We start from the raw sequence: 27,344 nt of genomic DNA, 5'->3' as shown, positions 1-27,344 counted from the left end.
TTTAACTTCTTAAGAGCTTTGTTAATCTTGACCTTTGTACATTTTTCAAAGCACCTGCATTCTCTCATGCAGTTTCAACAACTTTGTAAAGTGAGTGTTATACCCGCTTTACAGATGGGAATCTGAGGCTTAATAACGTAACCTGATTGGCTGAAGTTGTCACCTACATCAGTATTAGATGTGGGCTCAGAACCCAGGTCTTCGTAGGATTTCAGTCCACTTTACTTGGCTCCACAAGAGTGGTGAGCATAAGACATGAAAAAGGTGTAGAGATCAGAGCTCCTTTAGGCGTAGAGGGGGTGCTGCTATTGATGGAGTAGATGGGATCATGGCAGGTGATAGCTAATAGATGCTGGGCAGATGGAATGTCAGGTATACTAGACCGCTGCTGTCCAACAGAACTTTCTGGACTGATGGAAATATTCTATTCTGCACTGTCCGACATGGTAGCCAAAGCCATGTACGGCTCTTAAGCCCTTGAAATGTGCCTAGTGCAATTGAGAGATTAAATTTTAATTGATTTACATCTAAATAGTCACATGTGGCCAGTGGCTACCATATTTGACAGTAATGGCACGGGGTATTGCTAGCATCAACTCCAAGAGTCAGACCAGTCTTTCCTGCTGACACACATCACTTCCTGTTTCATAAAGGATTGTGTAGCCAAATAAGTTCCCCCAAACTGTGAGCTCTAAACATAGCTTTAATTGTCTGTTTCCAGTTGCCTCCAAAAGCACTAACTCATTTAATTAAAAACTCTCTGAAGAAAGCAGGACAGGTATTATTCCCATTTTACAGGTCAGGAAAATATATCTCAGGTCATCAAACTAACTTGCCCACTGAGACATAAGCTAACGGTATTAACCATCATACTATTGTGCTTGTTTATTTTTTTCCCCAATAACAATTTTTTTTGGAGTGTAATTGCTTTACAATGTTGTGTTAGTTTCTGCTGTACAATGAAGTGAGTCAGCTATGTATATATACATATATCCCCTCCCTCTTGGAACTCCCTCCCACACCCCCCACCCATCCCATCCATCTAGGTCATCGCAGGGCACCAAGCTGAGCTCCCTGTGCTATAGAGCAGGTTCCCAATAGGTATCTGTTTTACACATGGTAGTGTATATATGTCAATCCTAATCTCCCAATTCATCCCACCCTCCCCTCCCACCCTGTGTCCACCCATCCATTCTGTACATCTGTGTCTCTATTCCTGCCCTGCAAATAGGTTCATCTGTACCATTTTTCTGGATTCCACATATATGCATTTAATATACAATATTTTTCTCTTTCTGACTTACTTCACTCTGTATGACAGACTTCAGGTCCATCCACATCTCTACAAATGATCCAATTTTATTCCCTTTTATGGCTGAGTAATATTCCATTGTATATAAGTGCCACATCTTCTTTATCCATTCTTCTGTCGATGGACATTTAGGTTGCTTCCATGTCCTGGCTATTGTAAATAGTGCTGCAATGAACATTGGGGTGCATGTATCCTTTAGAATTAGGGTTTTCTATGGGTATGTGCCTAGGAGTGGAATTTCTGGCTCATATGGTAGTTCTATTTTTAGTTTTTTAATGAATGTCCATACTGTTGTCCATAGTGACTATCAATTTACATTCCCACCAACAGTGCAAAAGGGTTCCCTTTTCTCCACACCCTCTCCAGCATTTGTTGTTTGTAGATTTTTTTGATGATGGCCATTCTGACAAGTGTGAGGTGACACCTCATTGTAGTTTTGATTTGTATTTCTCTAATAATTAGTGATGTTGAGCATCTTTTCATGTGCCTCTTGGCCATCTGTATGTCTTCTTTGGAGAAATGTCTATTTAGGTCTTCTGCCCATTTTTCGATTGGGTTGTTTGTTTTTTTGATATGGAGCTGTCTGAGCTGTTTGTATATTTTGGAGATTAATCCTTTGTCAGTTGCTTTGTTTGCAAACATTTTCTACCATTCTGAGGGTTGTCATTTTGTCTTGCTTATGGTTTCCTTTGCTGCACAAAAGCTTTTAAGTTTAATTAGGTCCCATTTGTTTATTTTTGCTTTTATTTTCATTACTCTAGGAGGTGGGTCAAAAAAGATCTTGCTGTGATTTATGTCAAAGAATGTTTTTCTTATGTTTTCCTCTAAGAGTTTTATAGTGTTAGGTCTTACACTTAGATGGCTAATCCATTTTGAGTTTATTTTTGTGTCCCCAAATAACTTTTGACCAAACTATGTATCTGTACTTTTCTGTCTAGAAGTACAATTGGAAAGATCAGAATGGCCTCTGAAGTGAAAGCCCTCCTATATAGGCCTGGCAAATTACTTTTAGATATGTCCTTAAGTTTGCCTTTTTTTTTTTTTTTTGTGGTACACGGGCCTCTCACTGTTGTGGAGCACAGGCTCTGGATGTGCAGGCTCAGTGGCCATGGCTCACAGGCCCAGCCACTCCGCGGCATGTGGGATCCTCCCAGACCGGGGCACGAACCGGCATCCCCTGCATTGGCAGGCGGACTCTCAACCACTGCACCACCAGGGAAGCCCTGCCTTTTTTGTTTTAGTATGCCTCCACCTTTGAAACTGTGCCTTGATCTTAATTTTGAATATGAACATGTATACAAATATATATACAAAGAGGTCCTTCATTTCCTTGTTTGCAATCTTTCTTTATCATTTCAGCTTATCCCATTAATATAGTTTTTCTTGGTGGAAACTTCTTCAGTGGGAAGAAACAAAATTCAGTTGATTTAAATAAAAAGTTTATTTCCCTATGAAATAAAAGGCCAAGGTTATGACTGTCTTCAGACATCACTCCCTCTCTCTCCATCCTTCTACTGTTTCTTCCCTATTGGCCTCAGTCTCAAATAAGCTGTGCTCCAGTAGTAATAAAAATGCTACTGGGCTTCCCTGGTGGCGCAAAGGGAAATGAGGGTATTGTTGCCAGTAGACAAGGAAATAAATACTAGGTATGTAGAAACAACAGCTATGTTACAAATTGATGTTGGCATCACCAAACCTGTGCTTCCATCAGACATTCTGGAATAAAAAAAATACATAACACGTTAGGGCTCATAAAAGCCTGAGTTTATACCCTAACTTGTGCTATCCATTCGGTTATGCTAATTACTTAAAATCTGAACCTTACTTTCCTTAGCTGTAAAATGTGGGTAATAATAGCCTTGCCAGGGTTGCTGAAAGCATTAGCTAAAATAGAAATACTCTGTATAAGGTATTTAAGATTTGCTCAACAAATGTTATCCCCCTCTCTTTCTTTCCCGATGGAACCTCTTCAACTATAGATGTGAGCTTCTTTTGAAATTGGCACCCCCTTTGAAAGTGGCAGAGAATACAGTAACCTAGGGAGTTTCAAATGTGTAGAAACCAAGCATTGTTTACAGGCTACATTGGCCATTTCTTCCCAAAATCCAATTCACATTGTTCAGTTTGATCAATAAAAGCAGATACAGGTTGGTCTCTGTTCACGGGAGAGAGTGCCTCTATGCATCTTTGCAATGACATACTATTTCCTATTTCATCTTCAAAATTCATTTCTCTCAGAATCCAAGACCATCCATCTTTTAAGGAATATTGGAGGTCACTCAACCCACTGTAATAATGAAATTTTAAGGCTGAATTTAGCTTTTTTCTGCTACTGGTCATCACTAATAAAACTTGATTGATTAATATTTTTCCTGGACATTCAGGTACTGGAAGCTGTCTTCCAAATTCAACCGTTAAATATGTCTTAAAATACCAGACCAATGACTTCCCAGTCTGGCGCTTTTGATCATGGAGACAGGACTGAAATGGAGCTGTCCTTCAAGAAATGTTAGGCTCGGTTGATATATTTTTTAATGTGAATGCCAGCTGAAAAACTTAAGCTACTAATGTTGCAGTTCTTTCACAGTTTACAGTTTTGTTTATTCATCTCTCTCATTAATGTGTCTAGTTCTTGAATGTGATCTAAATAAAAGTGGTCTTGGATTGAAAGCAGTCAGGATATTGTAAGGCATCTAAGGACAGCATTAGCTCTTTCTCACTCCTGCTACTAGAAGAGTCAATAAAAGAGATGGAGAGACTGAGAGGCAGAGAGAGATTGTTTCATTGTGTTCAGCGTGCAGGGATCATACCACTGGTGATAATGAGATCATTTTAGGTAATAACAGACATGGCACTAAATAACAATGAATACAGAGTAATTAGTACTTCTTTTTCAGTTTTTATCTGTCTGTGATATCTTGAATGAGAAGAGTTTGGTACTGTTGTGTCTTTAACACCTCTCTAAAATTTACTAATTGCCAATTTCCTAAAAATAGACTGAAGACATCAGTTTAGGAAGACAGCAGTATCCAACTAGATGCAATAAACTGGTGTATGCGTGGGGGGGTGGTATACTTGTATTTTTGCCCTTAGAACAAATGATACCAGTTTACCACTTAGAGCAAGGAAACAAAGTTCCCTTTTTATATAAATTCATTTCAGTAAAAGAGGGAATTCCTAAAAGTGGTACCGTATGGCTTAAAACTCAAGTAGAGCTCTTTACATGGGTCTTGGCCTCCTGCAGTTTCTTTTACCCTGGTTCCTTGCCTATAAACCGAGGGTCCCTAGTTGGTTTTACAGCCTCGGTGCAGGGAAAGATGTGGAAGCCTGCGGTCACGTGACCTCCAATCGGAGGAGTGATACTGGTGCTGAGCAGACATCCTCCAGGCTACCCCTGATGGAGATCTGAACTGAAAGAAATATTTGGTGAGGACAGACTGCTTGCTTCTGCCAAATGAATTCATTCACCCCCAGTGCCATCTGCTAAACTGCACTTTCCCAGTGAGGAATCATGGCCCAGGCGAAGAAATTCATCTGACAGAGAAACAGTATCACCTAAGATGAGAGAGAGCTTGCTCCGGATCAAAAGTGATCCTTTCCATTATCCTCATGGCATCTTTGATTTGCCACAGTATTAGCATTTCTGTAAAGCCGACTTACTTAAGAAGACCTTGATCAAATTCCTCAGCACCTAAAACGCGCCCAGCCTCACCCTCTCTTGCTCACTCACAAACACACATGCATTTTTGCTCCAGACACGCTGAATCACCAATAGTTCCCAGAGTACAGCATTCTAGCTCACACTTCTGGGTTGTGCACAGCTTTATCGCCACTGAAATTACCCATCTCTACTTGGATTACTTTGCAAATTACTCTTCATCCTTCCACATTTATCGTAGACATCACTTTCTCAAACCTTTAACCAGCTCTGGAGAAAGTTGCTTCGGCCGATTCACAGTTCTGCCCCCTTACTAGCTGTGTGAGCACGGGCAAGTTATGTAACCTCCCTTTGATTCAATTTCCTTCTCTCTAAAATGTCAGTGATTCTTCTCAACTCCCAAATAATGAGTTGATACATGTGTCTATATGTTTCAAGATATTGAGCTTCCTGGTCTAAACTACACAATAGAACAGGGCCAATTAGGAGATTCCTGATGATTGCCTCATAGTTTTGTATCAACTGCACTACATAGCCTGATGCATTTCAGAAATGATCTTAGGATGCATGTGTTTTGTGGATTTACATGCTGTATGTGCTTTACCTTTCTGAATTGAGGGGGGACATTATTCAAGAAAGGCTGCATAAGAAGATTCATAATTGAAAGGAGGTAATTTTGATATAATCCTTCTTATAGAAAGGGGCTCTTAGGACCCAACGAAATGCTATAAAACAAAGGCAGTACACCTTTACTCAAAATTTCATGTTAAGCCATGTTGTGCCAGTGATTGTTTTTTCTTTGAGAAAAGTTGTCATCTCAGAAATTGGAATGAAAATGGTTTTTGAGCTAGGTACTTGAGCTAGAGCCAACTTAAAAACTCAGAACATAAGAAAAAAAAATTTCTTCAGACCTGCCTTCTCCCCAGATCACATCAATTCAAAAAGATTTTCCGACTCTGTCCCAGTGGCTTGGACTCAGGTAGAGATACATTTCAGCCTACTGTGGGTAGAACAGAAAATGATTTTAAATCAACAATAAATAAATATTAGAAGCCTTTGCTTTAGTTGCTCTCCTTCTCTTTCTCTTTTGATGGCCGATTTTCAGTCTTCTCCCAATTTCTTTCTTTGCTCCAGCAAGCCTCAGAAAATACTTCACCATGAGAGCAATTTCTATATGTGCTCCTCCTCTTGCCCAAATAGTACATCCAAATGAATCTTAATAGTTTAGTAAAATTGAATTTATCTTCTCTAGACCATAACAGTTAGTATTACTCCATTGTGAGCATATCTGGATTGTAATTAAGAAAATTCAACATTACCACTGACACTGAAATTCTCTGGGAAAATGCCTAATTTACATACAGCTATGCCAGTTCTGTATCTTCTGCATCTGTTGAGTTGTGAAGGAAGGTCTGATTGTGCATGCAAATTGGAGACACACATAATGAGGACAGAAGGCTACTCTCAGGATTGTCTATAGGCCAATTGAATTTCTGAATTTGAATGCCCCCAAAAAATCAGTCTTTGACCATTGTGAATATTTAGTACTAAGTGTATAGAAATGGCAGTGATATGGCCTTGGTACAAATATCTGGATTCATTCATTCAGTTAGTCCACAAATATTTATTGAATACCTTCAGTTTTACTTAGGGTTGTGTTACGTGGTAAGTAATAGAATGCCCAACTGTAATAGCTTGAGTAATAGGAATTGATTTTTCTTGGATAACAAGAAGTCCAGAGGTTTGGGTTGTTGACATCGATTTAATGACATAAGTGCCAGCATTGCAGCAGTTTTCCTGAACTTTCCTTCATGAAAGGAAGTTGCAGCTCTTGTATAAATATTCAAGACAGGAAGTGGTAGCATTAAGGAACAGGCTAGCAGTGAACTTTGTAGAGCTGGAGTATAGGATGGGCTCAGCTACATGTCTGATGGTTGGCAGGCTAATTAGTCCAGGAGGACATCAGATTGGATAGCTACTGTCTGCTCTACATGACGTTTCATCATGGTCAGCTCAGGGTTCCAAAGTGCAGCAATCCCCAAGCAAAAGTACTTTCAAGCTTCTTCTTGTGTCATGTTTGCTAACTTCTAATTAGCCAAATGAAGCACATGGCCAAACCCAGATAGCAGGACTGGGCAAATAGACTCCACTTCCTGATGGGAGGAGAGGTAAAGTCACATTTCAAAGGGGTGGACACAGAGGGAGAAGAAGAATGTGCAGCCGTTTCTACAATCAGAAAATGAAAAGTTAGTATCACCTGACATAATGAGAAGGTAAATACAAAACATAAAAATGAATCAGAATTACTAAATCACTACTGCTAGTCAAGAAAGCTTTTCAGACCACCCTGGAAACCACAGTCCTCCCCGCCTCCTTCAGAGATCCTTAGCTCTCAGACTGGGACTTACTGTTCTAGTTTCTAAGTTTTGCTGTTGAACTTTGGGAATGCATTACATCCTGCTTCCAATTTAGCTAAACTTTGAGTTCTTCAATTTAGCAAGAAGAGTAGGGGACATGTAGCTGGAGGCAGTAGAACTATGATTCTGAACTTTTTGCAGCTAGATTCATCAAAAACATTGCCACATTTATATTCCTGGCTTTCTTTGATTTTCTTGCTTTCCTAGTACCATCATCAACATGAACATGATAAGTTGCAAAGTGCCAGTATTGTGAATTTTCCCATGTATGTTGGCAGTTTCTAAAAGCTCATTCTGGTTGTTTAAATAAAGTTGTTTTGGGGACTTCCCTGGTGGCGCAGTGGTTAAGAATCCTCCTGCCAATGCAGGGGACACGGGTTCGAGCCCTGGTCTGGGAAGATCCCACATGCCGCGGAGCAACTAAGCCCGTGCGCCACAACTACTGAGCCTACGTGCCACAACTACTGAAGCCCGCGCGCCTAGAGCCTGTGCTCCACAAAAAGAGAAGCCACCGCAATGAGAAGCCTGTGCACCACAACGAAGAGTAGCCCCCCCTCACTGCAACTAGAGAAAAGCCCGCACACAGTAATGAAGACCCAATGCAGCCAAAAATAAATTTATTAAAAAATAATAAAGTTGTTTGATATTTTAGAAATGAAGTGTTTAACAGATAAGGACCTTATATCATCTCTCATTTGCTCATGTACTTTAAAACTCATGTGAAAGCTTTGACATGCTTTTATGTCACTCAGACTGCCTATGTTAAGGGATGCTAAGCATAGAGCAGATAGTCTCTAGATATTTTCTGATAAACAAAGCTGAGCTTTTCCAAACCATCCCAACAATTCCACCAAAATAACCATGCTAGTTGTATGGCATTGTGTAAGAGAAAATAAAGCACCGATTGTTGTTTTCCATTTCTCAAGGGATCGGTGAGTGAAAGCATGTGCCAAAAAGATATTGGGCGGTTCTTGCCAAATTACAAAAATAACCAATTATCAAATTATCTTGCCCTTTCAAACATGTACACACAAATAAAACTAGATTCAAGAGTGCTCCGTGATCAAGGTTTACACCTTTCATCCTCACATGAAAGTTAGGTTATGTTTTCTGAAGTTAAATTAACTGTAATAAATCAGAAGGCATCAAAGTGTTCCTCAGAGACTGTGTGAACATAATAGCATTGTAGCGTGTTTTTGTGTTATTTTATCAAGGATCTGTGAGACAGGCATATAAAGCACTGAGTGACACAGCCTCTTCCTCTAAGCCTCACTCCTCCCAAAATTTCCGTGTTCTCAGTTATAATTCAGTCAGCCGTGCAAGTCATCCTAAAAAAATAAGAGAAACAATGTTTCCCGTTCAATTCCCCAGGATTTGGCTTCTAAGGCAATAGGTGAATTCAGGGTTAGAGATACTTCTCTCCTAACTTGCCATCAATTTGTATAGATCTGAAGAGGCCTAAGAGGTTTTATGTGCCCTGTTCTATCTCCCTTGTCTGAAGTCTCCATCAGCACCAAGAGCATCTCACTGGGAGTTTGAACTTTCCTTTAGTCTAATCCATTTAGAAAATGACTCACAACTTATTGAATAAAATCAAGAAAATTGATACCTTTTCATTAAGCTGACAAAGTCCTTTTCACTGCTGGCATCTGAAGTATGTTTTCTATTTAAATTTTATTTATATCAATCTTCTCTAGTGGGAATGAAATTAAAATGAAAGACCTTACAATCAGTGTACAACTTTCCCATTACTGCCAAGATTGCAAGCACTGGTTTTGCAAAGGAACTTGATGCCAAGAATTTTCTGGGAATAATTTAATATTGGGGATTTCTTGCAAAATGGAATCAACCAAAGTGATATTTTAATGTATCAATAACTATAAAAGTGATTACCTTACCTGTGAAAAGAAAAAAGGGTACTTAACCAACATTATTTGATTCTGGTAAATCTGTAGCCATTCTAGAAAAAAACTATATTATAGAACCTAATAATAACCTAATAAAGTACTTTTTCAAATTGAGAAAATGCTGGTATACAAATATATTCCTCCCAGGAGCCATTTATCACATGATAAGAACACAGAGAGCTAGCACCCAAAAGGTACGTAGATGTACAAGTGGCTTGAAAGTTGCTTGTAAATATCATTTTAAAATCTGATATTCCTTTTGATTTAAAATGTAGAACCATTTTGGAGTTCTTCTCTACACCCACATCTAGGTTAACCCCTTCCCCATTTTGTTGCCATGAATGTAACTGGATCAAATAGAAGTATATGCACAGGGACACAGAATTCCAGAAGGACAGACATAAATGCACATTCTGTTCTGAAATAGCAAGATTCTCCACACGGAGTTGGTTGAACCTGAGAGATCCATGTGCAGTAGGCACATTCCATCCACTGGGGACCTCCAAGAAATACCAGTGCACCCTAAGGACTCCAATGTAGTGTTTTTGGTTTTGCTTTTGGCTTAGAGCCTTCACTATGCCTGACCTCCCTATGCTCTCTTTATTCTGTGACAACCCTCTCAGTTGGATTCTTTGAGGAGGAATTACTCACAAAGAAATTGAGGCCTTATTACTATAGTAGGTCACTCTTTTGAAAGTCAAGTTGGAACATGAAAGCTGGCAGTTAACTGGGTTCGCCAGTTAAGCCACATGTTTCTGCACCCCCCAAAAAGCAAACAAAATCCATATTTCACTGAAATCGTTAAGAATGCTAACAATGTTGGTGAAGCTGTACAGAGAAATGGGTACATTGGGTGGGAAATACCAGTTTGTACAAATTTTCTGGAGGACATATTGATGATATATATCAGAAGTACCAAACTTTTTTTTACCCTTTGACTCAGAAATTCTACTCCTTGGAATTCGTTCTGGGGAAATAAATACATTTGCAAAGATATGTGTGCAAGGTTGTTCATATAAGCATCCTTTCTAATAGCAATCAGCCAACCAACCCCAAAGAAAGACAACCTAAATTTCCAACAGTAGGGGATTCATTAAATTAATTAGATTGCAGCCTTCCTATGGAATATTATGCAGGCATTAAAATAATGATGCATTTCATTTATTAATAGACATGGAAAAATGTTTATGATTCAGTGTTTAGGTTTTAAAGAAGGGTAGAAAACAGTATATGTGGTGTGATCTTTTTTCAAAAAAATTTATGTTATTTATGTATATACATTTATTCAACCATTTTAAATATATATAGTGATTATCTATTATATGCGGCACTGTTCTAGCCATTTGGAAATAAAAAGTCCAAACTTTAATGGAGCTTACCATCAAGTGGGAGGAAAAGGCAAATATCCAGGCCAACAAAATATGTTCTGTGAATTTGGTAATACCATGTGCTGTGAAGAAAATCAAAGCCAAAGGTGAGGGGAAAGTGGCAAGGTAAGCGGGTGTGAATTAGTTTAGATAAGGCCACTCAGAGAACAAACAATTGAACTGAGTCCTGGTTAATGTCAGTTCTGGGAGAACACAGCCCAGACAGAGGGTTAGCCAAATCATAAAAGAGATTTCCAGGTTTGCAGAAGAGCTAGAGGGCCAGAGAGATTGGAACAAAATGGGGGGAGGGTGGTGGAATTAGGGATGGTGGAAGACATGGTTGAAGAAATAGGCGGGACCAAGTAACGTGGGTCTCTGTAGGCCAATTGTAAAGAGTTTATTCTAAGTGATGGAAACCGTTGGAGAGTTTTAAGAGATGAATGATAGGAAATCATTTGCGTTTTAAAAGATCACTCTGGATACTATGTAAGGAATAATCATAGAGAAAGTCTAGGAAAAACATACCCAAATGTAGCAATTTACCTCTGCCTAATGCAATTGTGTTTATTTTCCTTTTTCTAATTATCCGTATGCTTTGAATTTTAGAAAAGAATATATATTACTTTTAAAATTCGGGAGGAAAAATGTGAAGTTTTCTATGGTAGGCAAAAATAAGAACATCAAAATGGTTTTTTTTGTTTGTTTTGTTTTTGTTTTGTCTTGTTTGCGGTACGCGGGCCTCTCACTGTTGTGGCCTCTCCCGTTGCGGAGCACAGGCTCCGGACGCGCAGGCTCAGCGGCCATGACTCACGGGCCCAGCCGCTCCGCGGCATGTGGGATCTTCCTGGACCGGGGCACGAACCCGTGTCCCCTGCATCGGCAGGCGGACTCTCAACCACTGCACTACCAGGGAAGCCCTCAAAATGTTTTTGTCCTAACAAAATTACACTTACTGTCTACTGTAAACTTCAGGGTTCGTCTTTAACACAGAATGTTAAGTTTGAGAATACAAGGGATGTACAGTAGGAAATTTGTCTAATAACCATGATTCTTTGTGTTCCTTCTTAACTGTATATTTTAAATTACGTACCTACACAAACGCAAAAAAATATAGCTGAATTTAATTCTAAAATAAAGCCATCAATTTAGGGAAAGCAAGACCAACATCCAGTGTTTGAAGTATAAGTGGATGCATGAATAGAGTTATCATGTACTGAAAGTGCAAAATAAGCCAGAAACTCCAGCCCTGGTGTCCAGACCACGAAGAGGAATATTATTGTTGGCAGGGATTAGGAGTGTTCCCTTAAGCTGGCAAAAAATCTGAACATTCTCTCTCACCAAGCAGACAGCTTTTTTTTCAAAGCAGTAGGAAGTGCACCCCTGCATTCTGATAAGACTGCCCATGACAAGTAAAAGATTTCTTTGTTTTGTGTTTTATCTTAAAATTCATGTGAAGTTAGCCTTTTACCTCATAGTAAATATTCTTATTTGCTTTAATATGAAAACACTTTGGTTGATTACTTGGTGGTTAAATTACCCCCTCATTATCCCATCATTACATATAGTGTTTCTCTCTCACAAGAGATTGTATGCCACTTTAGGGTAGGAACTGTGTCTCTTTTATGTCCAGCACAGTAGTTAATGAATAGCTTTTGAATGAATAAAATATAACTTTTGTCTTCAAATACCTTCAAGGAAAACTATCACTCAAGGAAATTGTACCACATTTATCTTCTGTCTTTAAGTACTGCCCGTTTCACAATCCACATCCTCACTTCCAGCCTCATCAAGATAAATTGCCTCAGTTTGAAAAGCACTAGAATAGAATTTGTAGAAGAGAAGCAGTGCTAATGAATCCTATCATCAGCTATTAATTCTATGTATGTCTCCAAAATATATTATAGATCCTACCAAGAAGTACAGTCTAATCAGTCAAAAGCAAATATATGCCTCCCAGAACTAGGATAAACTTCCATTTGAGAAAAAAAAAGAAGGCACTCACTCTCTATAAAGGTAATTGCATGAATGCATACATAGATGGATAGAGGACATACGGATAAATAACAGTAGTAATTTCCATGTGTTGAGTGTAACGTTTATTAGGTATTATGCTAAGTATCTTATTTCACCTAAAATTCACAATAACCAGTTGTGATTTTTATTAACTCCATTTATAACTCAGGAAACTGAGACTTGAACCAAAGAACTGTCTGAAGCCATTCTACCAGTAAGTGATGGAGTTAAGGTTCAAACCTGGGTCCCTCTGCTACATACCCAAGAGCTTAGAGACTTAACCATTCCCTAATCCCTCCAAACTGGATCCAATCCTTAAATGTGAGCTCACAGGAAAGAGGGAGTTTGGAATGTCTATAGGCAATGTTATTCAATGCCTTTAATTTTCTGTTTGCTTTGATAAAGACAATCACACACAGGGAGTCGCTGCAGGTCTTATGAAGAAGAGCATCGGAACAGCTGTTCCAACAGCCTGTGCAAAAAGGGAAGCTGGAGAGCTGTCCCATTCCTCTAATGGAGTTCCAGCCATTGCTTTAAACTGCATGACAGGTTGCACAAAAATGAGCCTGGAAATTTGTCTTGATTGATGTACTTATAACCTACTTCTGGGAACATGAATGCAGTCATATGTTCAATCATTTAATTTATGCTCAAACTCTCATAAGTCATAGAAGCAAGCTGAGAGTTTGGCATAATATTGGAAAACAATGGTGTACTCGCTAACTTTGTGAAGAATTGCCTTTTCTCTTTGGGAATGATTTCATTCTTTTGAGTAATAAAAATGATGATGCTGATGATGATAGTAATAGCTAATATTTATTAAACATTTGCTGAATGCCAGACACTCTGCTAAGTGCTTGGGATGGATCTTCTCATGTGACCCTCACAATCCTTTGATATAGGCACTACGTTTTTTTCTTTCTCTGTTTGTTTCATTTTTCATTCATTCATTCAAAATTGGCAAACCTGGCTGGAGCTACTCTATGCCATTCAAAGATGAATGCAATATGATCTGTGCCCTCAAGAAGTTCACTACCTAGTGAGTAGGCAGACACATGAGCTAATAAGCTAATAATTAGAGTCCAGTGTGGTTAGGGTTACAGTTAATACGGTTGAGATACTGACAACAGTGTTTCCTCAGTTGTTCCTAACATCACGTTCAGCTCTGCCCTGCTTCACAATTCTAAAGCAGGCATCCAAAAATCAAGACCTATCAGTTCTCTGTTTCAATGCAGTAGGGCTTATCGGGCATTTCAGGTGCTTGCTTCTTCCTTCTTGCATCTTGCACACCACTGCCAAATTCATCTTCCCCAACTATCCGTATAACATGTCCTCCCTTTGCTCACAGAATCTAGAATCTTCAATGACTTAACTTTCCTTAAAAAAAGAATTAATGAAAAAAAAAATTTTAAGCCCAAGCATCTTGCTTTCAGAAACTTCTACAATCTTATTGAGTTCCTCTTTTCCTACTCCCCATTGTGAATTTGCTCTTCTAGTATATTAATGTATTTACTATTGGAGGAGCACTTTTTGTTCATTTTATCTCTTTACTGTAATTCATGCCAAAATGCCAATAGTGCCTATATTGAGAAACCCTGAACTAAGTTGTAGGCTCTGAGGGAAGGGACTACGTCATGTTCATTATTTTATCACTCTCAGCAAATCAGGTAGTGCTTTGACTGTGCAAAGTACCCAATAAACATTTGCTGAACTGCAACTCAGGTGTTATCTGCTGAAATGATAAAAAGGGGACCGCAGTTCTTAGACAATATGATGTTCATTTCTATGTTTATTAAGCCATTGCTTATTTTATCTTTTTCTATTTCCGTGGGAAAATTCCTCAAAGTGAACGGCAACAACCAAAGCGGGGAGAAAGAAAAAGAAACAAGATTTCTGCTCCATTTATGATTTATCACTGAAAGATGGATTGACTCTCCTTCTACAGTCTCTCTTCTGCTTGACAGCAATATGACCTGGTATAAGGGCGAAATCAAGACTCATGATTAATTTACATTCCCACCAACTGTGCAAGAGTGTTGCCTTTTCTCCACACCCTCTTCAGCATTTATTATTTCTAGATTTATTGATGATGGCCATTCTGACCAGTGTGAGATGATATCTCATTGTAGTTTTGATTTGCATTTCTCTAATGATTAATGACGTTGAGCATTCTTTCATGTGTTTGTTGCCAATCTGTGTATCTTCTTTGGAGAAATGTCTATTTAGGTCTTCTGCCCATTTTGGGATTGGATTGTTTGTTTCTTTGATATTGAGCTGCATGAGCTGCTTGTAGATTTTGGAGATTAATCCTTTGTCAGTTGCTTCATTTGCAAATATTTTCTCCCATTCTGAGGGTTGTCTTTTGGTCTTGTTTATGGTTTCCTTTGCTGTGCAAAAGCTTTTAAGTTTCATTAGGTCCCATTTGTTTAGTTTTGTTTTTATTTCCATTTCTCTAGGAGGTGGGTCAAAAAGGATCTTGCTGTGATTTATGTCATAGAGTGTTCTGCCTATGTTTTCCTCTAAGAATTTGATAGTGTCTGGCCTTACATTTAGGTCTTAAATCCATTTTGAGTTTATTTTTGTGTATGGTGTTAGGGAGTGTTCTAATTTCATACTTTTGCATGTACTTGTCCAGTTTTCCCAGCACCACTTATTGAAGAGGCTGTCTTTTCTCCACTGTATATTCTTCCCTCCTTTATCAAAGATAAGGTGACCATATGTGCGTGGGTTTATCTCTGGGCTTTCTATCCTGTTCCATTGATCTATATTTCTGTTTTTGTGCCAGTACCATACTGTCTTGATTATCGTAGCTTTGTATTATAGTCTGAAGTCAGGGAGCCTGATTCCTCCAGCTCCATTTTTCGTTCTCAAGATTGCTTTGGCTATTCAGGGTCTTTTGTGTTTCCATACAAATTGTGAAATTTTTTGTTCTAGTTCTGTGAAAAATGCCATTGGTAGTTTGATAGGGATTGCATTGAATCTGTAGATTGCTTTGGGTGGTAGAGTCATTTTCACAATGTTGATTCTTCCAATCCAAGAACATGGTATATCTCTCCATCTATTTGTATCATCTTTAATTTCTTTCATCAGTGTCTTATAGTTTTCTGCATACAGGTCTTTTGTTTCCTTAGGTAGGTTTATTCCTAGATATTTTATTCTTTTTGTTGCAATGGTAAATGGGAGTGTTTTCTTAATTTCCCTTTCAGATTTTTCATCATTAGTGTATAGGACTGCCAGAGATTTCTGTGCATTAATTTTGTATCCTGTTACTTTACCAAATTCATTGATTAGCTCTAGTAGTTTTCTGGTAGCATCTTTAGGATTCTCTATGTATAGTATCATGTCATCTGCAAACAATGACAGCTTTACTTCTTCTTTTCCAACTTGGATTCCTTTTATTTCTTTTTCTTCTCTGATTGCTGTGGCTAAACCTTCCAAAACTATGTTGAATAATAGTGGTGAGAGTGGGCAACCTTGTCTTCTTCCTGATCTTAGTGGAAATGGTTTCAGTTTTTCACCATTGAGGACGATGTTGGCTGTGGGTCTGTCATATATGGCCTTTATTATGTTGAGTAAAGTTCCCTCTATGCCCACTTTCTGCAGGGTTTTTATCAGCCACTATGGAGAACAGTATAAAGGTGCCTTAAAAAACTAAAAATAGAACTACCATATGACCCAGCAATCCCACTACTGGGCATATACCCTGAGAAAACCATAGTTCAAAAAGAGTCATGTACCACAATGTTCATTGCAGCTCTATTTACAATAGCCAGGACATGGAAGCAACCTAAGTGTCCATCAACAGGTGAATGGATAAAGAAGAAGTGGCACATATATACGATGGAATATTACTCATCCATTAAAGAAACAAAGTTGAGTTATTTGTAGTGAGATGGATGGACCTAGAATCTGTCATACAGAATGAAGTGAGTCAGAAAGAGAAAAACAAATACTGTATGCTAACACATATATATGGAATCTAAGAAAAAAAAAAGTCATGAAGAACCTAGGGGCAAGACGGGAATAAAGACACAGACCTACTAGAGAATGGACTTGAGGATATGGGGAGGGGGAAGGGTAAGCTGTGACAAAGTGAGAGAGTGGCATGGATATATATACACTACCAAATGTAAAATAGATAGCTAGTGGGAAGCAGCCACATAGCACAGGAAGATCAGCTCGGTGCTTTGTCACCACCTAGAGAGGTGGAATAGGGAGGGTGGGAGGGAGAGAGACGCAAGAGGGAAGAGATATGGGAACAGATGTATATGTATAACTGATTCACTTTGTTATAAAGCAGAAACTAACATACCATTGTAAAGCAATTATACTCCAATAAAGATGTTAAAAAAATTAAAAAGACTCATGATTAAAGTGCCCTTAGTGATTTTAAGAATATCTCAAGGAAAGATGAACATTCTTGAAAAAGTTGAAGATCAGATATTTTTCTGAACATGGCACATTCATAGAGAGAATCCCAGAACCCCAGCGTTAAAAGGGACTTTTAAGACCCTTTTTCATAATCACCACAGATAAGACAGAGTTAGGTTTTGCAGCTGATATTTAATTAATTCAGTTCTTCTAAGTGATAAAAGTTCTTAGAGCAGTTATGCATCTACCTCATAAGTTTCTCATGTATTCAGAAAGTGTTCCAATGGGAATTTCTATTAAAATGCTACAACTAATGAGATCAAGCAATGTGTAGCTGAGACTAAGAAGAAACAAGTGTAATCAGCTGTCCCTTGCCCAAATTATTTTTTAAGTTAATTTTACAAGAAACTGAATTTTTTTGTTTTATGCAAGTGTTTGTGTTGATATGAAATTTATTTCCAATAATAATAGAGCAGGGATTCCCTTGTGGCGCAGTGCTTGGGAGTCCGCCTGCCAACACAGGGGACATGGGTTCGAACCCTGGTCCATGAGGATCCCACATGCCATGGAGCAACTAAGCCTGTGCACCACAACTACTGAGCCTGTGCTCTAGAGCCCACATGCCACAACTACTGAAGCCCGCTGGCCTAGAGCCTGTGCTCCGCAACAAGAGAAGCCACCGTAATGAGAAGCACGTGCACCACAACGAAGAGTAGCCCCGGCTTGGCACAACTAGAGAAAGCCTGCACGCAGCAACGAAGAGCCAAGGCAGCCAAAAATAATAAAATAAATAAAATAGGATAAAATTTTAAAAATAGAGCATAGAGAATTCATTCATCCACTCAGCAGGCAATGCATGTTTTTTTGGAGACCTATGAATTTTGAATACAAAACTAGAATGAGTTAGCACTATCGTGAGGGAAAACATGGATTTTGTGGTTAAGCAGGCCTGGATTCTTGCGTTAATTTCTGAACTTCCTACCTGTGTAAGCTTGGGAAAGCTACTTAACCGTTATGAGCTGTAGTTTTTTTATCTAAAAAAATGGGTTCATAATAATATCTACTTCATAGGGTTGCTTTGAAGACTGAGATAATACATTTAAAAGTACCTAACAGAGGCTTCCCTGGTGGCGCAGTGGTTGGGAGTCTGCCTGCCGATTCAGGGGACGCGGGTTCGTGCCCCAGTCCAGGAAGATCCCACGTGCCGCGGAGCGGCTGGGCCCGTGAGCCGTGGCCGCTGAGCCTGTGCGTCCGGAGCCTGTGCTCCGCAATGGGAGAGGCCACAGCAGTGAGAGGCCTGCGTACTGCAAAAAAAAAAAAAAAAAAAAAAAAAGTACCTAACACAGAGACACATAAGAAGCATTCAGAAATGTCAGTTATCATTTTTATTATTGAACTGTCCACTATAATTCAGACTATTTTAGAATTATTTTTATTTATGGTTTTATCATTATAATTATCTCTGTAAGAAAAGAAATATTTAAAAACAACTAAATATCATTAATATTAGCTCATTTTATTAAATCTAATTGATCACTCCTTGTCCAATAATCAGAAGGTTTTCAGTAGCTTCCGAATTGGGAGAAGAGGAAGCAATTTTTAGATCCTCTCTTTGTGAACTTTTTTAAAGATATTGCAGGAAATATGAGTTCATGAAAAAACTAGGATGCGAGACTATAGTTTGACCTAGGCCATAAAATAATATATATTAAGGTGACTGTGGAATGCACAAAGCAGAAACAAAATAGGTCTAATAGCATCTTTAGAAAAGCAACCCTGGAAAAATGAACTAGATTCTAATAAGCCAGAGAGTAGTGCCAAGTCATCAAACTCCATTTAGAAGAGGCAACTGTAACAGGAGTTTCTAGAGACCGTAGGCAGGTCTGGGATATTTTTATTCTTAGAAAGCTTTTTCTCTTCCCCTCCAAGGCAGTGGTCTCTATAAACTTGAATTAAAAGTCATACTTGGGTTTTGAGATGTATTCTTTTTCCTACCGTCTACATTTTCATTTAGGAGAGATTAATGCTTGAGAGAAAGAGGAGAAAGTGCTTTGTTAGCTTGCAACAAAGTAAGTCAGCTGTGAGAGGGCAGAGCAGTGAAAAGAAGATGGAACAGGGTCCTTTAGAAAGAGGCATGTCTGACCTTACCAGTGGTGGTTCATTATTTGTGTGCCCCTGTGAAAAAAGAGGGACAGATTCTAAATCACAGACCACTGGGAAAGGCAGTTTCCCCTCAGAGCTAAGGTCAGAGAGTGTCCATTCGTGATGGTTGAGATGCAGGGAAGCAATATTGAAATATTAGGTGGGCTTTAAGGGGACAAGCATGGCAATTGTGATTGGCCTGTTTGTGACTGAGCTCTAGCATGCAGGGAGCCTCAGATTGAAGGCTCTCAGTAAACACTGCTAAACACTGACTTGTATCTGACGTTTTTGGAAGCTTTGCCGTTTGTTTGTTTTTTTTTCCCCTTCAAAGCCACATATCTTTTTCTTGCTGTCAAAATATATGCTTCACTATTTAGTATTGTCACCTATTAATTCACACAAATAAGGCCTCTTGACTCCAGACTAGCTGCTGCTTCTAGTCCATACCCTGATGCTGAGACCTGTTGTTAAAAAGAAAATCATTCAAAACGTTCATAATCATTTTGGACCCTGTGAAGAATTCGTGTTTTCTGTTATTAGTCTGTGTTTTACCAAAATTATCACATTGTCCTGCATAAGGATAGAACTACGTGCAAGATTTTACTTCCTCTGCTTGCCCTATCCAATGTAGTTGCATCTTCGGCGATTTGGTCTGGTCCATATATAAGGTGTGCATCACATACAGGCAAAGTTACCCTTGAAAAAAATCCTTAAATTGACTATATAATAGAGTAGACATGATTTTGCATATATAATCCTGCAGAATAATTTTTATTCAAAGGAAAGTTTGAGGAAGACTGTATCCTAAAGGAGGGGAAGTCTGAAATAAGAAAAGTGTAGAGGGGGAAACCTAAATGCAGGTAGATGTCCAGACGTTTAAACCGTTCTGCTTCTAAGGTAGCAATCTAATCCCTTTAGTGAATGCTGGGTGGATAGAGAATTTTAATGTGCTCCTGCTTCCCTGTGGCGTGGACTCCATTTCAGTTTAAGATTAATCTTCTTTGACATTAAGAAATGTCATGTGGGTTCTTTGTTGTTGTGAGAATTAAACGTCATGATGGAGACAAGGTGGAAATGTGAGGGGTTGGGAAGGGACAAATTTTTTTTTAGATAAAGACCTAGAGTTTCAGTCCAGCGTAAAGACAGCCATTTGGAAAGTATCACAGAAGAAACACTCACATTTTAAGGATTTTGCAGGAAAATGCCCAGGTGGATTTGTAAAAAAAAAAAACTAATGCCTTGAGCAGCTTCAGAAATGACCAATGCTCATGCAGAAAAAATTTTCACTCAGGCTATTAAGATGTGGAGCTGCTTGATTTGTACTGAGTGAATCTAGTCTCCAGTTTTATAAAATCTCATTATCCAAAAAAGTGTGCTATAAATCCATCCACTAAATTCATTGCCAGCTTCCTAATGTGGTTAGCCTCAATATCACCCTGAAAAATAGGGCTATTTTATCAGAGGGTCAAGTTTTAAAAGTTCCACTCATATCCCCTTAAACCTATTGAAAGGAAACCACAGCTCATATCAAATATACTTTTGACTGTGAACAAATAGTTTCATTTATTATGACTTGTTTTTAATTTTGCAGGTTTTCTTTTATACTTTTGGTCAATTCATTTTTTCTTTTTTGGTAAGCCTTTGATATCTCAAAGGCTGTAGGGTGGGAGATAAACCCTAATGCTGGGTGAATAAACTGGCCTTTCTGAAAACAATAGCTCAATTAGTCATTCTGAAGAACAGTTAGCCCTTTTGTCCCTTTCACTGAAAAGAAAGTACCAGGTCTTTGATCTACAAACTTAACACAAAATTTCCTCCAAAAAGTAAATGTCCCCATTCTGTATGTTTTCATCATACAAGGAGACTGTGGACAAAATGTAGCTTGATGGAACCAGATGGCATAATTATATTTGCATTTTAAGATGTTTAAGTTAAAATCTCATTCTTCTTAGTAGAGTATTCTTAGCCAATCATGAAAAGTTAAAAAGGACCTAATGTGTTTCAAAGAGCATTAACATCTGTAGAAGAACTCAGCCTGGTGCCCAGGTTGTTTGGATGAATTGCATACACACTTGTTTCCTGTCTTTGCACAGCCTCCATAGTGATTGGGAAATGGTGGTGTGAGATGGAACCTTGTCTAGAAGGAGAAGAGTGTAAGACACTCCCTGATAATTCCGGATGGATGTGCGCTACAGGCAATAAAATCAAGACCACAAGAGTAAGTTCATTTTTTTTCAAATGTCTCATGCGTGTTACGAACTGTACTGCTTGCCTTTGTGTTGTATTTACAAACAGCACCCAGAGAAGCTTTGAAAAGGAGAGGAAGAAGCCTTTTCCCCAACAGAAACTATTCTTAGCCATTCAGATCAGTGTCCATCCATCAAAGAGAAGTTAGAGATTGAACTTGACTTTTCCATACTGAGCAGTTTAGTGTTTCTCTTACTGAGTCATAAATAAAGCTAGGTTGCCACAGCCAAAGGAAAGAGGAGCAGTGAGGCAGTTATTTGGATTATGCATCTGATATCTGTGGTGCTCAGAATGGATAATAAAATAAGGGTCTAGCCTAATTCATCCAGATGGTTTCCTGAACAGTTCTGCATTTAAGTGCAGCCATCTTCTAAAGGTTCTTTAAAGGAATTGTTTGATGCTCTTTTAGGGAGGTGAAAGAATTCTCTGATGTGAATAATCGTTTCTTACTTTGTGCGGATAAATCAGGAGTTGGCTTCAAAATATGTAACGACCTGTATGAGGCTACCCAGCCCATCAGCATTGGTGTCATGATGCTGGAGTAGGTTGAAGAGGACAGCTAGGCCAGCCGTTGACCCTATAGATACTGGTCCGTAGGAAAGTCTGGAAGTTCTGATGGGGCGTTTGGTCAGGGTACTTAAGACAGTAATGATTTATTCACCAGTACAAAAGTATATCAATATTTTAAGAGCCAGTATGGTGATATGTACATGTACCACATGAATATCAGCCCTGTTATGTGTGTATGTGTTTTAAGTTTTGGGTATTTTTTAAAACAAGCTTCACCATCTACAAATTCCAATTTGTTGAACTTGCAGACTTCCAAAAGGGTGACCCAAATTTAAAAGGGCATCTCTGATTCCAGCCCCTGTATTATGAGTCTTACCTTGGTCTTTCTTCTCAGAATTGTCTTTTCACAAAATAAAATTGGTTCTTGCATCTTTGTGATGCAGAAAACATAACACCATAAGAAAATTTTTTTATATATATCAAATAAGTGGAGACACTGTGTGTCAAATTTAGTTGCCTGTATTAACCACATTAGCCAGTAAATGGCTATACCTCCCTGGCTTGCACCCAGGAGGGATGCCTGAACCATCCTAGCTTGCTAACATGAAATCGTATGCTCTCAGAAGCTCTGCCTGGATTTTCGTATTTCATTTCAATGAGACACCTACTGAAGAGAGTATTTGAAAATGAGCCCAGCTCCTGATGCTTACCCCAAAAATCATCTTAATTAGTTGGTAGAGTATGGATTTCAGGTTTCCCTTTGGTTACATTTTACCTGAAGATGACTTTACCAAATAATATGAAGATACCCTCACAAGTTAGTTTTAAGCTACTCTGAATTTTGGCCAGTATGATTGGAATCCAGTCACCATTGTTGTAAACACATTGCTGACATATCCTCTGCCCCATCTCCATTTCCTATTCCAAATGATAACCAATCACTCTTTATTGATGGTGAGCCCTGTTTTAATAGTACCTTCAGACTTGAAAGTCCGTAAAGAGCAATAATGCAAATCAAAACATTTAGATATGTGAACTTCCAAGAATACCAACAAGGAGACTCTTTGGCAGATAGAAAATAAAGGAACAAAACACAGAAATTGTTAGTGCTACTTATTTGTGACCCACGTCACTTTTTTTGATTTGGCCTTTGTAGAGTCTATTTTAAAACCATCAGGCCTGTTGTAATACATCCTGGACATTCTCTGGCATCACCAAAGTATGGTGTGGAATCCAATCATGGTAACAGAGGCTGGTACACATTGTGTTCACTACGCCCCTGGGGGCGCTGAGCACAGTCCACACAGCTGAATGTATAAGAGAAATAAGTCACCCTTACAGACAGGTTAAAAGCAGAGGATGTACCTGTTCTGATGTGTGCATCCATTTCAGGAAAGGAAATAAGAGAGTCCTCTACAGCCATGTGCGCGGCACATAAGTCAACTAAGGATTCTCAAGACTGTCTTTAGAGGCAGAAGAAGACACTAGAAAAAGCTGAATTTTTTAAAGAAATTTGGGTTAAGAAAACCCAAACAGTACACTGACTTACATTTTCTCCTCCCTTCCTTACAAGAAATTCACAATGAAATAAGCACTTTTCAATACAAAAGACACCAATTAAGTCCAGATGATACATACAGGAGCTCCATTCTGTATAAATAGCCAACACCAGTCCTTAGATCATATGCTCCACAAATAGGTTTTATATGAATTTTTCTAGTATGCCCTGTGTATTTTTCCCCATCGGAGTATAAATATGCCTACACACTTCTAATGTTGACTCTAGCAATTTAACTTTTAAAACAGCTTAATTCACAGATGTATTTTAATTATGAATCATATGTTTTCATTGTTCTTTAAGAGGTAATCTTTAGGGTAAAAAATTCAAATTCTTATTAAAGTGAAAGGAAGAATAAAAAAAATCACCTCTTTTGTTCTTATGTGTAGGATTGATTCAAGGAGTTCTTTCTCTCAGAAAAAGGCAAAAACAAAAAACTGAAGAAACATACCCAGCTTACTAATGGCAACTGGGAATTTCCTTCACACTGTTATTTTTTTAAAGTAGCTTCAGTGTAAAGAAATTTGCAAGAAAGATTCCTGGGACTTCATTCTTTTTCCCTATATAGTTTTTTTTCTAAAACCTCCCTATTATATGGGTTACTTCCAAATTAATCATCCTGAGCGAAAATTCTCATCATTCTTTGAAATGTAGATAAACAAAAGATGGTTCAAAATGTGGTCTCATTTAAATTTTTATGATGTTCATTTTTTAAGGAGGGTGGAGAGTAGAAATTCAGTGTTTCATTTAAACAACCAGACACCCCAGAATGTGGACTAGCCAGGGTAACAGGCCACAATCTTAAGGAAAACCTTGGGGAAATTGGATCTGGGTGACAATAAATCTTAGAAGGAAGGAGAAAAGATAAGTAGAATTAAGCAAAGGCTTCCATTTCAGGAGCTTCGGAAGAATAAATCATAGGGAAAGAGGAAGCTTCCTGAATGCCACCCTACAGAGAGAAAGTAGTCATGCTTGAGACATGTTCCAAAAACCCAGCCTGGGGTACAATAAAACTGGTAACAGGTATCTTCTGGGGAGAAGCTTAGTACATCTGGGTGAAGTTTCTTGGCTAAATTTTAACCCTGTTCCTGCTTGATCATTGCTTCGGTTGTTTTATTAAATTGCTTTGTTGGGAGTTTGTAGCAAGACTAACCGACCTAAATATTGACTAGAGAATTTTTTTCTGATGGTTTTAGATGCCTATTACTTTATCTCTTTTCTTTAAACTGATATATCAAAAACATAAGTTTGAAAGGTGGGGAGGCTATATTCCATGCATTCAGGAACAAATCTAATACCCTGTGTATTCAGGAACAATGACTTCATTTAGAAAGCTAGACTTCCCCTGAGAAGAAATAAGTTGTTTGATGATGGTGTAATAATTTTTAGGTAAAAGGTGAACATTGGTTGTTTGGGGACAGGAAGAGGAGGGGAATAAAATGAGGAGAAAACCAAAGTCACTTGGGAAGGAAAATTAGCAGATTAAAACACCAGAACATAATCTGATCTAATACCTGGGGAAATATCAAGCAACCTTGGATTTCCTTCAATCCAATATGTCAATGTCTTTCACACTAGCGAGGAAATCAACAGTTACTGCACAATGTAGAGTCAAGTTTCATTTCCTGAAAGAGTAAGTTGCAGACCTCAGATTACACACCTAACCATAAGAGCCGTCTTGTCAGATTTGGTGTTCTCTGTGACTAGCCCAACACAATTCACCACAATCATTTGTCCGCAGCCCCTGGGATCATCCTCCTAATGCCGACTCTAACTTTACATATCTCCACCCATTCTAATCACCCTGATTTTTTTTTATATCACTGAAGGGTAAGGTACCAGTTTTGACATATTCCAGCTTCTTCCCTCAAAATTCCACCAGGTCAGAAATGTTCTGAGAGACTTCACAATCTTGATCTCTAGTCCATTCGTTTTGCGAGAAATGCCTTTAAAAGAGAGAGAGAGATGGTGGGGGAGGAGAGAGGGGTATTTAGAGATTGCAGGAAAGAAGAGTAAACCATCTTCTTAAAGAATAAACTATGTTATCACAATTGCCCCTGGATCCAAGTGCGCTCATTCATTTCTTTAATAAATAATATTAAGCCTCTGTTATCTAAAATTAAAGTCTTGGGAATGTGATGGTGGACATGACACGGCCCCTGGTCTTCTGTGGAGTCTAGGGCCTAAGGTTTGGTGGGATGGGGGAGGAGGAGGGTCAGTACAGATAAAAGAAAGGCAATTCCAGTTCAGTTTTGGAAATGTTGCTTTCTCCCTCCTTTCGGTAAAAAAGAAGACAGTGAAACAAAATGTGATAAACACCACTGGACTGTAGGAAACCAAGGTTTGGAAGGATCTGTTATTTATATGGAAGAATAAAAACAATGTGTGAAGACTTCTCATACATTCAGCCCCTGGTCCAACCAACTTTTGGATGCAAATGTGTGTGGTGTATGACTGTTCCTACCTAATCCTGAAAACTTTAAATGGACTTCACTCCTGGCCTCAGAATACTCAATTTCTAAGCTATAAAAAATTAAGAGATGATGAAGAAAAATGCCTTAAGTCCTAAAACGCTAAAGTAGAACCTTCAACTCTATTAGAACCATCATTCATTCATGCTCTAAACCAGTGATTCTTCATGCATGCATCCTTCTGAATATAAGAGTCTTTGGGACCATATTTGAATGGATTACATGGCATCAATAGTTATAGGAGTATGCCCTTGATTGCCCTTGAACACCATGTCATTGTTTGAGTGGAACAGTTTCTCACCTTGCAAAGGTCTCTTACGTTCCTCAACAAACGTGATCTGACCTTGGCAATGCCACCCCTATTGCATCTTACAAGAGACCAACATGAGAAGGCCATGGAATTTCCTACTCATGAAATTCTCATCAGACAGACATAGGAATGACTACGTAATGTGCAGGAAGAACCCAGTGCAAAATGAGAACACAGGGGCCCTTGTTCAAAAATTACTAATAATTTCAAGATGGCAACTGCTGGTCATTAAACCAAGTGAGGGGCCCTTTTCGACAAAGGGCTCCCTGCAACTAGATTGCATGCCCACGAACCCAGTCCTGGATAGGCATTGCTCCAAGAGTCTGTCTCCTCAATTGTGGCAAAATTAATATAATGAATTGATAAAAAAAAAATACAGTGGCCTGTCCATAAGCTTTGATCACCATTTAAGAACTACTGCTCTAGACTTGAACATTTTTTACTTTAGTTCACTTGAAAGAAGCAACATCCTAAAGATTCAAGGTGTCCTTTTTTTCTGCCTAATCACCTTTCTTTGTGCCTTCGTTTTGTTTTCTCCCTGAAATTTCTTTCTTTCTTTCTTTGGTTTCAGATTCACCCAAGAACCTAACGGAAGCATTTGTTATAGTAATAAAGGAAAACCTACTCTGTGGAAAATACATTTTAAGAATTTAAAACATCTTATACATTAGAAGCCAAATGGATTTCTTATTTGCACTTTGACTGGTTACCAGATAATCACAGTGCTTTTACTGTGTGTCACGAAGTCTCCTAGAGTGAGAAGACCCGGAGTTTTGGGCAACACCATGGAAAGTGGGTTAAGGAAAAAACGGGTTTTCTCAATGCACATTTTTGGGATCACAAAGAAAGATCAACTGTCTTCTAATTTGGATCTATAGTTACTTTGTACCATTTGAAATATATGTATATATATAATATTTTGAAATATTATATATTCTCTTCAAAAAATGAACTGTACCACAGTTTGAGGCGGCTGGTGCACCTCTTTGAGTTTTGGATGTTTTGTTTTTGTTGTCATTTCTTTTTCTATCGACAAGGAAATCACGTGCCCTTTTGAGAGA

General features: G+C 38.5%; 1 protein-coding gene across 1 annotated transcript in view; it reads left to right on the top strand.

Annotated features, from left to right (window-relative positions):
- TAFA1 (TAFA chemokine like family member 1) overlaps positions 1–26,905 on the top strand; it is a 497,464-nt gene extending 470,559 nt beyond the window's left edge. The window contains exons 5-6 of the mRNA XM_082638970.1: positions 21,281–21,405; positions 26,855–26,905. Of these exons, the coding sequence (XP_082495096.1) occupies positions 21,281–21,405; positions 26,855–26,872 (143 nt within the window). The 3' untranslated portion in view covers positions 26,873–26,905. The remainder of the gene's footprint in view (positions 1–21,280; positions 21,406–26,854) is intronic.
- The last annotated feature ends 439 nt before the right edge of the window (positions 26,906–27,344 follow it).

The sequence above is a fragment of the Mesoplodon mirus genome (genome assembly GCF_964341445.2).
Source record: "Mesoplodon mirus genome assembly, chromosome: 12".
Taxonomy (NCBI): domain Eukaryota; kingdom Metazoa; phylum Chordata; class Mammalia; order Artiodactyla; family Ziphiidae; genus Mesoplodon; species Mesoplodon mirus.
This window is presented reverse-complemented; position numbering and strand designations above follow the sequence as displayed.